The following is a 13068-nucleotide window of genomic DNA, read 5'->3' as shown; positions in this document are numbered from 1 at the left end:
ACAAGGATGCTACAATGGTTGTAAGGGTGAAAAATGGTCATAAGTCATTTTTTTCAGTACAGTTATAGCTTCGATCAAACAAACTATTGTAAGTTTTTGATATTACAATATTGGCATCTTTTAATACTAGTGCTTTTTTGGTAACAACATTCAGTGGAGGCAGTCTTATTCTGCTTTATTTATTTCTTTATTTATTCTGCTATCCTGCTTGTGTCATGTATGAAAGATTGGGACCATATATGAAGTTCCATAAACTGTTTATTACTAATCATACCTATGCACAAAAATCTATTCAACTAACAACATTATCCTGGCATTAAATAAGGGTCAATGGAATTAAAAAGGGATTGAATTTAGTCTGTTTATGGCTACATAGAGACTGTAGGCTCATTTCTCTTTTGACCCTGCTTCCAAGCTCTGCCATTCATTCTCCTACATCACGTCTTTTCACCTGCCCCTCCTCCTTCTATGGCTTCTTTGTAATTGTCCTTCCCATTCAACATGGCCTTTTGACTGTGTAAACTGGTTAAAGAGGGCAGTAAAGCATTGTGAAGTGATATCTAATGCTATTGCTGTTTGGGCAGCAAGCAGCTCTTGCAAAAACAGTTCCTGGTATAAAGCCTCTTCCCTGTGGTTCTCTGGTAAAACTCTTTGAAGTGTGCCATACAAAGGTGTCATTGCAATAAATGTGTGGAGAGAGTTATTATAAGAACATTCTGCCAGGACAACGATGGCTGTTATCTGACTGTTGGAGTATTTGATTAGTCTTCTCCTTTGTACTACTTGTGGCTTGCTGATGGACTGAAGATAAGCTTACTTGAGCATTCAAAAGTTGGAACAATGCCCCTCAAACCTTGGAAGCTAATTAACTGCCCCTATTAGAAATTAATCTGGACACCCGTTCCTATGTAGTAAAAGATATGGTATCCAAAAAGTTGAGCTGTGTTTTTGGCAGAGGGCAATCTTGTGCAAGGGATGAAGTGAGACATATTGGTAAAAAGATCTCCTATGACATTGCTTGACAGGCTATGTATCCTTATTGAAATGTGGTAGCCCAAGACATCCAGCTGTTTCAAGTAAAAACACTTTTTTTTTAATTTAGGAAAAAGATTTCTCCTCTACTCAAAACTTTTCACACTTGGCGATTGTGCTGGGTGTCAGCTGTGCCTCCATTCAAAATCCAAGAAAGAAAACCTTAGACTCTGTTTAAAAAGTACTTTAAAAAGTACTAGAGAAAAGTATGATTTACTGGATATGAAGTGATAGCAACAAAAGGAAAGCAAGATCTGAGACAAATAGGCGAGAACTGGTAGTGGAAATTTTGAGTAGTTTGGAGAACCTGCAAATACCACCTTTGACTGGAGATTTACAGTATCCTTCCCCTGCCACGCCCACCAAGCCACACCCACAGAACTGGTAGTAAAAATATGAAAATCCCACCACTGCTCTGCAGACCTTTGCAGTTCTTCCAATTCTGCTTGTTTGACCTTTTCATTTCACATTATAAGTTGACAGTAATATGCTAGTCTCTGTTCTAATTCTATTCCTGATTCTGAGTGCTGTTCTTTCCGCAACTTGTGCATTCTTTTCAGATATCTTCTTCTCATTGGAGTTAATCTGTAGTATGAGATAATTATTTCTTTGTTTTCAATCCTTGTATGTTTGTGAAAGGTAAACACCTTTTCTTCCGCTAGTCCTACACCTGCTCACCCTGGTTGCTTAGCCAACCATCTCGAGTTCTGTAGTCTATTTGTCATCACATATCCAGGAATACAAACACTTAGCATTGTTCTTGTTGACATAGGTGATAACCAATCTGGTATGGGTTTTTGTAAATAATGTCTCACAATATTATTTATGGGAGAGATATTTTTTGTCTGGATCCTCTTGATGAGACCAATCCGGTATGGTAGAACCTTTGGCATAGTTCTCTTCTTCCTCAGAACATACAAGCCGTACAACCATGTTAAGATAGTGTCTCAATTATCATTCTTATTATGTGTTTTTTAACAGAATGGAAATAGACATTTACATGATTAGCAGATTTTATTTAAAGCTTGTATTCTGTCTACAGTTAAAAAACCCTCACATGTTTTTTTTTTGAAGAAAGAGTTATGTGGATTAAACTGCATTATATCAGCTTTATAATGGTTGTAGAAATCATAAACTAGTTCCAAAAAATATACTTTAAACAGACCACTTCAAATTTAACTTTATTAATATACAGCACTTTTAACATTTTTTGTATTATTTACAAAAAATTTAACCTCATTAATTTTTCTTTCATGTGAATCGATCCTTAATTTTTAAATTCTGCCATTTTTTCCTTTCAAAGCATTAAATTTCTGTTTCAGCTCCAAAATGTTTTTCTCAGTTTAAATGGAGAAGATATTTTAAAATATATAATTTTACATAGCTTTTTTCTCTCTGCTAGTTTATTGGAATTGGAATATACTTTATTGGACACTATATTGAAGACAAATTCCTTATGTCTTCAATATAAAAGCTCACAGTTAAGAAACAAAGTGTTAAGTCATAGCTCATAAGTCATAAGATACAATCATAAATCATAAGATATAAAAACAGTGATAATTCATAAGATACTAATAGGAGAAAGTACATATTGTCCTCAATTTACAACAGTTCGCTTAGTGACTGTTCAGAGTTACAACAGCACTGAAAAAAGTGACTTATGACCATTGCAGCATCCTTATAGTCATGTGATTTACAACCGACTGCTGGATAACTGATTCACATTTATGATGGTCTCAGTGACCCAGGGTCATATGATCACCTTTTGCAAACTTCTGACGATTAAAGTCAAAGGTGAAACCAATTCACTTAACAACTGCAGTTGATTCAATTAACAAATGGTACAAAAAAATAGTAAAATGGGGCAAAACTCACTTAACAACTTTTTCATTTAGCAACATAAATTTTGGGCTCAATCGTGGTTGTAAGTTGAGGACTTCCTGTAGTAGGAAAGATGAGAAGATGGGAAAGATGACAAGATGAGTAGGATAATAGCAAAATAGCCCTACTACATGGGTAAATATCTTTAGGCATAAGGCAATGCTGCGGGAATTAGGTGTTAACAGAGTGATGACACTGGAAAAAAAATTATGTTTGTGTCTAGTTGTTTCTATTGTAGATTCTTCTGTTGTAGATTAGAAATAGTCATAGCCACAGTGTTTATTTCATATTTTGAGAACCTATTCTCTCTTAGAAAAAGGTAATTCCAATTTTTCCAAGTTTTGATTTTGGACTGATATTTGATCAAATAAAGCAAATCGTCAATTACATAAAAAGGAGTTAAAGATAAGTAAACAGTTGCATTGATTCAAATTGAAGGAAAATAGTGTTAATAACTTTAGCTGTCACCAAAACAACTAGAAGATTTAGGGAAATGCATGTCAACTGTTACTCTTATGGTCACATTATACAAATTCATATACATATCAGAAACACTGCACCATATCTTTCAAAAATCCTTGGAGCACCGGGGAACTACCAGAGGACTAGAAAAGAGCAGATGTGGTTCCCATCTTCAAAAAAGGGAAAAAAACAGACCCAGGAAACTATAAACCAATCAGCCTAACATCAGTACTCAGGAAGTTAATTCAATCCTAAGTTGCATTAACAGAGGGATACAATCGAGATCAAGTGAGGTACTAATACCACTCTATAAAGCCTTAGTAAAACCACATCTAGAGTACTGCAACCAGTTTTGTTCACTACATTATAGAAAAAGATGTTGAGACTCTAGAAGAGTCTTCCACAGAGAGGAAGAGGTCAAGCTATTTTCTAAAACGCCTGTAGGCCAGACAAGGAATAATGGATGGAAACTGAACAAAGAGATTTAACCTGGAAATAAGGAGAAACTTTCTGACAATGAGAACAATCAACGAATGGAACAGCTTGCCTTCGGAAATTGTGGGAGCATCATCACTTGTGACTTTCAATAAAAGATTGGACTGCCATTTGTCAGAAATGGAGTAGGGTCTTCCGTTTGGGCGGGGGGTTGGACTAGATGACCTACAAGGTCCCTTCCAACTCTGATTATCTGTTGAATTCAGAATGTTTAGCAGAAATTGTGAACAAAAGACATTGAAAAAAAAGTTAAGTAAAATCCATAGCATATGGAAAGTCATTTATTTATTTTAATTTATGGCTGTCATTCTGGAATAGATCCTATTTCTGTGATTCTCTAATATGGCCTGAGTACTTCTTGAAATATATTTTGATCTCTTAAAATAATTTCCCCGTGTTAAAAAGGCTATGACATACTATTTTATTTCATGGGGTTAAGTATTTTAAAATATACCAAGTCAGAATCATCTTGCTGGGGAGATACTACTATTTCGAGGAAATAAAAGAATCTGAAACTGTTGTGTGATCTTAGCAGTTCCGTGAGAGGATACCACATGTCTATTAACTGTTATAAATGAATTAATAGATATAAGCTGACAGAGATAGTAAGTCAATACAAAAATAACAATTTCTTTATTAATTCCAATTTAAAAACGATAGCTGTATCCATTTCTCATCAGAGCAGCCAAGGCAAAGTAATATACAGCTTTTGATTCAACTTTTCTAACCCAAGAAATTGTAATACAATCACACTGTGAAAAGTTTTGCAGCAATCAATACATTAAATTTGCATTGGGAAATAATGGACATTTGTTTTATAGTGTGACCTCTTTAAAAAAACCCATAGCTGATTTACATTCTGTGGTCTTTTTCATCTCTCATCCTTTCTTTTCGTTTAAAAACATGTTTAATATTGAATACTGATAATGTTTTAATATATTTGAAAAGCAATGTGAACTATTATCCCTAGTGCATATGGTATTGTTGATTAATATTAATTGTGAGAGTAGCTAGACAAGGTCACAAAAGGCATAATCAAGAAACAGAATAGCAGTGTTAATAGAATTCAAATTTTGCCATATGTTAAGCATTGACTGGACTATGCCTGTTATGATGATTAATGTGAAGCTGTCATTTCTGACAGCCATTTCTCAAGGTAGTATCTTTTTTCTGCCATCTTGATTAGAAACAACAAAAATATGACTTTGGTGCAGAGCTTGGGCTTGTCATTTAAAATCTGAATAAGTCTATCACTAAAAATGGCTCAGTCTAAAATGACACCTTATAAGTTTGGAGTTTGGGTTAATTAATAGCATTAAATAGAAGTCTCCTTTGAGAGTTTTGGCATCAGTTGGAGAACATGGAGTAGTGCTTAACTATTAGCTATGTCAAATGATATTTTTATTTCTTTTTAACATTGGATATTTTATCACTTTTCTTAGACATTTTTCATTCTTGTAAGGTTGATCGTGTTGCTTATTTCTAAAGTTTACTTAGAATTTGGGTTTTAATTTATGGAGTCCAGAATGACCTTTCAGGGCCATTCTGTTCTTTTGATTTCCCCTCTAAGCCTGGAGAGAGCACTGAGCTTGGAGATGCTCCTGAGTTTTTCTAAGTTCTGACGTTCTTTATGTGGTTAAGAAAATTACAAAAAAGGGCAAGTGAAGGATTAGACAGGAGTATGTTTGACAGGCATGAGATTCCAAAGAATTTGTATTTCACCCTTCTGTGCTCACCTAGAAAAATATGTAGACCAGCTAAGAGGGGAATTGTCCAGTACAATAACTGGAGAAGAAGAAAACAGAGACAAAAATATCTCTCTGTCCTCATTTATTCTTCATCGGGGATTTGGAAAAATAAAGTGCATTATTAAATTGCTTAAGAGATAATGTAATTTGTTCTAATGCTATATATAGAAATGATATATACATTTTACATGGTTAAATCATGCTATTCTGGCTAAAGAGTAAGTAATTGGTAATTATACTGTATTTGCAAAAGCAACACAGTGTTCACTGATTGAATGAAGGCCAAAGCTGATGAACATAACAACCTTGTCACTGCTTTTCAGAACTATTAAAGCCAACATTTCAAAGTAAATCTTCCACAAGAAGAAAGAAGGCCCATCTTGACAGAGCTAATGTAATACTTGAGAACAGAATTTAAACATAATAGCCCAGGCAATTAAAATATTTTAAGGGACTTTTTAAAAGATTACTCTTGTTATTTTACTGTTGCATTTGGCTTCAAGAAATTACTGTTCTTCAATTACAGTATTGCCAAAATTGCTAGCTGATATAGTTTTAAAAAGTAAAAAATAGTTAAGTATTTATTTTGCTGGTATATTTTTGGATTTGGCATTTGTTCAGTTTTAATCTTCATAAATGGATTTTTTATATATTTAAACAATGTTTCATTTCCATGCTCCTGTACAGATTATCAGAATAAATGGCACTATGAATTAGAATTGGGGCAGGCAACTGCCTCAAATTGTTACATCTGATTGAAATTCATTTCAAAGGCAAATGTAGAAGATGAGCAAATTGAATGAATCAAGGGCTGGTGGTATAAAAGGACAGAGAAAAATATTCTTCTACATGAACTTTTATTATTTTTGAAACAGTGTATCTTCTATAAGAAACATAATGTTCTTTTATTTTTTATTTCCAGCTGACTTTGGTCTTGCAAAGCAAAAACAGGAGAACAGTAAACTCACTTCAGTAGTTGGAACTATTCTGTATTCCTGGTAAGAGAATATTAGGTTTAAAGCAGTGGTTCCCAAAGTGGGCAGTACCACCCCCTGGAGGGCGGTGGGATGCCTTGGGGGGAGCGCTAAGAGGCAAGGGGGCCGTCAGGGGAGTGCTAAGAGGTGTCAGGGAAGCATTCAAGGAGCCAGTGCCATAGGGTCACCCCATTGACTATTGCACCACTCCGGAGCCGGTGCCTCGAATGCAGCAGCTCCGATGGACCACTCCGGTGCAACAATCCGTGTTGGATTACCTAAGGGGAGGCAGAGGAAGGAGGGCTTTGACCACATGCCCAATATCCAGTTTCCCGCTCAGCCAAGCCCATCCCTTTTGTAGTTCCCATGCCTGACAGCAAATTCACAGGCTGCCCCTCCCACCAGGGATCAGTCTCCTAAGCTGCCCCTCCTCCTCAGGCACTCACATCATAGAGGGCGGTACTGTTCCCTCCTTCCTGGAGCACTGCAGGGTTGAGGAACCCCAGGGCTCTACTTTCACAATGTGCCGCCGCTGAGTTCGACGCGCCGGCTCCACAGGCTCACCCCATTGAGCCCTTGCACTGCTCTGGTGCAACTATCAATGGGTTGAGCCTGCGGTGCCGGCGCCTCAAACGTACCCTGCCGCCTCTTAGCACCCCCAAAGGGGCTGGCAGAGGGCCGCTAAAAGGCGGCAGGAGGGACTTAGGCTCACCCCATTGACTGTTGCACCGCTCCGAAGCCAGTGCCTCGAATGCAGTGGCAGCAGCTTTGTTTTACTTTCCCAAAGTACTGCCGCTGTAGCATTCTGTCTGTCTGTCTGTCTCTCTCTCTCCATCCATCCATCCAAAAGGTGTGTCTGTCTGTCTGCCTTCCTACCTACTTACCTGCCTGCCTGCCTGTCTTTCTGTTTACTTACCTATTTAACTACTAATAAAGATCTATCTGTCTGTCTGTCTATCTATCTATCTATCCATCCATCCACCTACCTACTTATCTACATATCTACATATCTACCCATCTACCTACCTACCTACCTACCTACCTACCTATCCTTACATCCATACAATCTGTCTGTCTGTCTTCCTGCATGCTTGCCTGCCTGCCTACCTGTCTACCTACCTACCTACCTACCAATATCTACCTACCTACCTATCTGTCTATCTACCTACCTATCTACCTACCTATCTCTCTCTCTCTCTATCCACCCATCCATCCATCCATGTTCGAAGTGCCAGCCCCACAGGCACATTGGGAAAGTAGAGCAAAGCCAGTCTGGGAGAGAGGGAGGGAGGGAGGGAGAGAGAGAGAGAGAGAGAGAGAGAGAGAGAGACCTGATGCATCAGATTGAAATGAGGCCCAGTTTAGACTGAGGCTCTTTTCCACATTGAAACATCTTTGCCAGCACATTGAAACATCTTTGGCTTCTATTAAAGGTTTTGTGGATGAAATATGGTCAAAACTATCAGGAAGCTCTCACATTTTGTTGAGGCTTTAAACAGGATCCATTGGACCAGACCTCCACCCTAAAAAATTACTTTTTCCTAATGTATTACAGTGCCAATTCTGAAGAAGGCAAAACCAAAATGAACTGGTAAATTACAAGGAGAACACACACACACTCCCTTCTAACCCTGCTGGAGCAGGTGATTGGACTAGAATAGTTATCTCATTATCTTTCTCCTCCCTCCCTCCCTCCTTCTTTATTTCTTTTTCTTTCTGTCCCTTCCTTCCATCCTCCCTCTTTTTTTCATCTGTCCCTGTTTCTTTCCCTTTTCTCTTTCTTCCTTCTCTCCCTCTCTCTCTCTTTCTTTTCTCTCTCTTTCCCTCTCTCAGGCTCACCCCATTGACTTGATGTACTGCTTAGCTCAGACTTGCTTGGGCAAGTCCCTCCGATGAAGCGGGCTCAGTTGGGTGGACCTGCAGAGCTGGCACCTAAAATGTGACAGTGTGGCATGTTTGAAAAGTCAAGCAAAGAGGAGCAGACTTCCGGTTGCAAGGCTTCGGTGGCGGCAGGAATCCGCTTCTCTGCGGGTCCCTGCTGCGCTCGCCGTCGAGGTACCCCCGATCCAACTGGATTTGGGGGTTGTCGCTGCCCTGAAGGGGCAGCGGAAGACAGAGGAGATCCGGGCAGGGGTCTGGAGATATCGCACCCCCCTTCCCCAGCCGGCTAGACTCCTTTTTCCTGAGACGGTGGAGCAGCTGTCAGCAATGGCAGCCACAAAGAAATCTTCAACCGGATAAGATTGTGCAGGAGGAAGAGCCAGAAGGAGTTTTCTTGGCTGAACCAGGACATTAAGTTACTTTTAAAACTCCCTGGAAACCTGACTTTGGATTGATACATTTGTTTCCAAAAGAATTTGTTACATCGGCGAAAGTGCTGAAGGAAAGCTCACTCCCCTCCTTACGGAGAAAGCAAAGGAGCACAGAAAAACCTGCTTTTAAAGGTAAAAATAAGCTCTTTGTTATAAGTGGGAAGGAGAGGACTAAAAAATTTTTAAAAACTTTGTTGGAGGAGACGCCTTGAAGATTACAAGACCATCAATTAATTGTAATACGCTTTTAAAATACATTTGGGATTTTGCCCTGGAGGAAAAACTATAAAGAGAAGAAGAGGAAATAATTTTTGTTTGTTTGGATTATTTGATAACTCTGACATTTGGAAATTACTTTAAGATTGAAAGCATCTGGGTTGTTTTTAAAAACCTATAATGGTACCTTCTGTTGATGAACTGAAAATGGAATAAGAAAAATTAAAAGAAAGACAACAAAGTGGCAAGGATTCCTTGGGAGCTGCCTTCCATTTCTTAGAAATGGCGGTTTCTACGTACCAGCAAATACTGGAGGAAGGAGAAGGAGAAGAAGAAGAAGAAAAGGAAGAAGCCATCTTTAATGGACTAAAAGTTCGACTAAGAAAGAAAATGGGAAGAGAGGAAGGAAAAATGAGAATTTAAGATTTAATAAAACAACCAAGAAAAAGAAAAATAGGGTGAAAAGAAGGTACAATGTTAGAAAGCAATTGAAAAGAGAATTACAACAGAGAGGAAACTTAAAAAGGGGGAGGGGGGCAAAAGACCAGATTGGAGAAGAAAGGGAGGAAAAAGAAAAAAAAAAGCCACGGGCTAGAACAAGATTTTAAAAAGAATTTTTTTTTTAGAGACGAAGGATGATGGATAGTGTATAATTAAAGAAGATTCTGCAAGAGTGCATAAGATAGTATTGTAGTATTTGCATTTGAAATAGTTTATTGGAATATTTAATAAAATATTAATGTTTAATAATGATAGATGTTGATATTTAATAAAATATTAGGAGAATGTATTAAATGATTAATGCTTAGTTATACTTTAATTTGTTACAGTTTTAATGTTATTATAACCTTAGTATTTTATTTTTTTATTCTAAAACAATGTACTTATCAGAATTAGAATTAGAATAGAAATTATACATTTAACTATACTATAAGTTTACTTTTCTTTTCTTTTAAGATTTAATATGTAGAATGTACTAAGCAGAATCAGGATGGAAATTATGTATTATTTTAAGCTTTATTTTAGGAGAAGGCATCATACTTCAAAAGTGATTACAGGGGAATTTTTTTGTTAAAGAGAAGAGATAAATAGATGTTTGGTAAAGAACGGACAAAAGATATAAGCATAATGATTTTGAAATAAGATGAAATAAATAAAATATAATTAAGAGAGTGAAAAGATGGGAGAAGTTATACAGAAAATATAAAATGGTTAATAAGATATGAAGGGTATATGAATTTGATTTAGGTCTGTCAAAAAAGATGTAACCTGGGGCCAAGTCACTTTTCAAAAGAAGTTTTATGTTTTGTGTGTTGATTATTTATGTTTGATTGTAAATCAATAAAATCTTGGAGAAATGAAATCAAAGGGAGAGAAATTGGGAAAAGACATGTATAAATGATAACTAAGGAGGTTTTTTTTTCCAATGTTTTGCTTTAGGTTATGTATTTTGTGTGCTTATGACTGATTGAGAATTACTAAAACTTTGATAGAAAGAAATATAATTGAATAAAAGTGAAGGGAGAAATAATGAGAAATTTGGAAAAGATATATATGTGTAAATGGAAATGTGATAATGTGGAACTATGTTTTAAAAAAATAATGCTTTATTTGCCTTGTTAAAATTTATAAGTAATTCTTAGAAAGGAGGTTTTATACTTTTATGTGTTATGTTTTGTTTGTCTTCAAAAATCAATAAAACTTGTTCTTAAAAAAAAAAAGAAAAGTCAAGCAAAGCCAGAGGTCAGTAATTTTTGCTGCAAAGATCACAAAAGCTCTGGGTTGTGCGCAAGAAGGGACACACATTTCAATGCAATTCAGCAACATAAAATAAAGAAACACAAATAAAACAAATCAACAAGAATCAGCAAATCATCTCTGATTAGATTCTGTTCACTACTAGAATCTAATCAGAGATGTTTTGCCAATTCTAGTCCAATGACCTGCTCCAGCAGGGTTAGAAGGGAGTATGTATATATGTGTGTGCATGGCTGTCAAAACTCCAAAAATAGGTCAAGTAGCTCTGGGGAGGCCAGTCATAAATTAGAATACTTGCTAAACAACTGGCCATTAAGTGAGGACCACTTGTATTTGGTTTGCCAGTCACCTGGCCATGCCCACCCAGTAATATGACCACCAAACCACACCTACCCAATCATGTGACCACCAAGCCACGCCCAACCAGAAAGCCACACCAGCTAGTCACGTGACCAGCAAGCCATGCCCACCCAGTCACATGACCAGCAAGCCACACCCTCAAATTAGGCCACGCCCATAGAAATTTGAATCCCCCCCGGGTGGGGGGCACCAAGGATGAGTTTGTAGCACCAAGGGGGTGGTGGACTGAAAAAGTTTGGGAACCACTGGTTTAGATCACTTTTATATATTATACATATACATTGTTTTTAACAAGCTGTTTAACACTAATAAATATACAGTGATAAAAAATGTGTTTACAAGCAAGTATATTTAACCTTGCCCTCAGTGTTTCAGTGTAAATGGAAAGAACTGTCCAAACAAAGTCTAAATAAGGAAGCATCCTTTTTATAGTGGACATACAGAAGGGTAGGAAGTGACTGCTCTCTCATCAAAGAGAGCAGGACTAGAGCACTAATTTTATTAATATTATTTTACAATTTCAGAACCCTGGAGCTGGCCTGACCCTTATATTTTCTATCATTAGGGATAATTTATTTTGTCAGTGGTTTAACTGTTATCTGTTATATCTTATTGAAAAATAGTTTACATTTTTTCCTATGTAATTTTTGATGCTTTGATGCTGAAATATGATGGTACTTGCAGGAATCTGGGGAATGAAAAAAGAGGGCTCCAGGACTAAATTTGGTGGGTCACAGATTGAAATACATATCAGTCAGAGGTGGTATTCAGCAGGTTCTGACCAGTTCTGGAGAACCGGTAGTGGAAATTTTGAGTAGTTCGGAGAACCGGCAAATACCACCTCTGACTGGAGATTTTACAGTATCCTTCCCCTGCCATGCCCACCAAGCCACGCCCACAGAACTGGTAGTAAAAAAATTTGAATCCCACCACTGATAGTAATGTAGTTAGCCAGTAACTCCCTCTCAAGTCAATCCACTTCATAGGATTGTTGTTCTGAACAAAATAGGAGGAAGAAATATTGGGTATCTTCACTGCCTTGTATTATTTATAAAAATAATGAAGTGGGATTAAAAATGAAATAAATATACTTCTTGTTCTGTGTCCCTTCTCATTGTGTAGCTGAAATGATAATATATTCAAACTGATCATAATGTGTGCTATTTAGAGTTTCTTTTGAAGATGACTTTGAAGTTTCAATTTTGAGGATAACCACTAGCTGGGAAATATTAATTAACTGTATTTTGCTATAAGGCATAACCGTAGGGGCAGCTTATTTCTTTATTATTTGATTCTTCTTTTTATTTTATACAACTTGTTTCAAAATTTCAAAGGAACTTAAATGTTTCAAGGAACTTGACCTTAGTGTACAAAACCTCTCTTCTTTGAGATTTTCAAGGACACTTCTTTATGTGATCATTCAGTCTATTGTAACTTATTTTTTCATTCCATTTTTTTATTATCATTTCTTCCATAATCTTCATTTTATTTAAGTTTTTATCCCACTTTTTCATATATAATAAGCGGTGAATGTATTAATACTCCTTCTTCTCCTATTTCACCCCACACAAACAACTATTTTAGATGTTAAACTGAGAAGCAATGAGTGGCCTAAAATAATCTACCATTCATTTTGATACAAATAACAATCATAATGTTAATAATATTTATCACATTAATTAAACTTATATAATTGTAGTTTTAATATGCATATTTGTATTAAGATATAATCCTTCATTATTCAGTTGTATACTGTTTCAATGTGCCATTCTAATACCAAACACAATATTATTTGAACATACATAGTAATACTCTCTTCCAACCTCTAAT

At 36.6% G+C, this 13068-nt stretch overlaps 1 protein-coding gene across 2 annotated transcripts in view; it reads left to right on the top strand.

The window, feature by feature from the left end:
* NEK10 (NIMA related kinase 10) overlaps positions 1-13068 on the top strand; it is a 221231-nt gene that overhangs the window by 92644 nt on the left and 115519 nt on the right. For both annotated transcript variants that reach the window (XM_026708233.2, XM_087916775.1), the window contains exon 23: positions 6541-6616. In XM_026708233.2, the coding sequence (XP_026564018.1) occupies positions 6541-6616 (76 nt within the window). The remainder of the gene's footprint in view (positions 1-6540; positions 6617-13068) is intronic.

Source organism: Pseudonaja textilis, chromosome Z (genome assembly GCF_049901715.1).
Source record: "Pseudonaja textilis isolate UNSWEBS1 chromosome Z, rPseTex1.2, whole genome shotgun sequence".
NCBI classification, from domain to species: domain Eukaryota; kingdom Metazoa; phylum Chordata; class Lepidosauria; order Squamata; family Elapidae; genus Pseudonaja; species Pseudonaja textilis.
The sequence above is the reverse complement of the archived record's forward strand: the minus strand, read 5'-3'. Positions and strand labels throughout refer to the sequence as shown.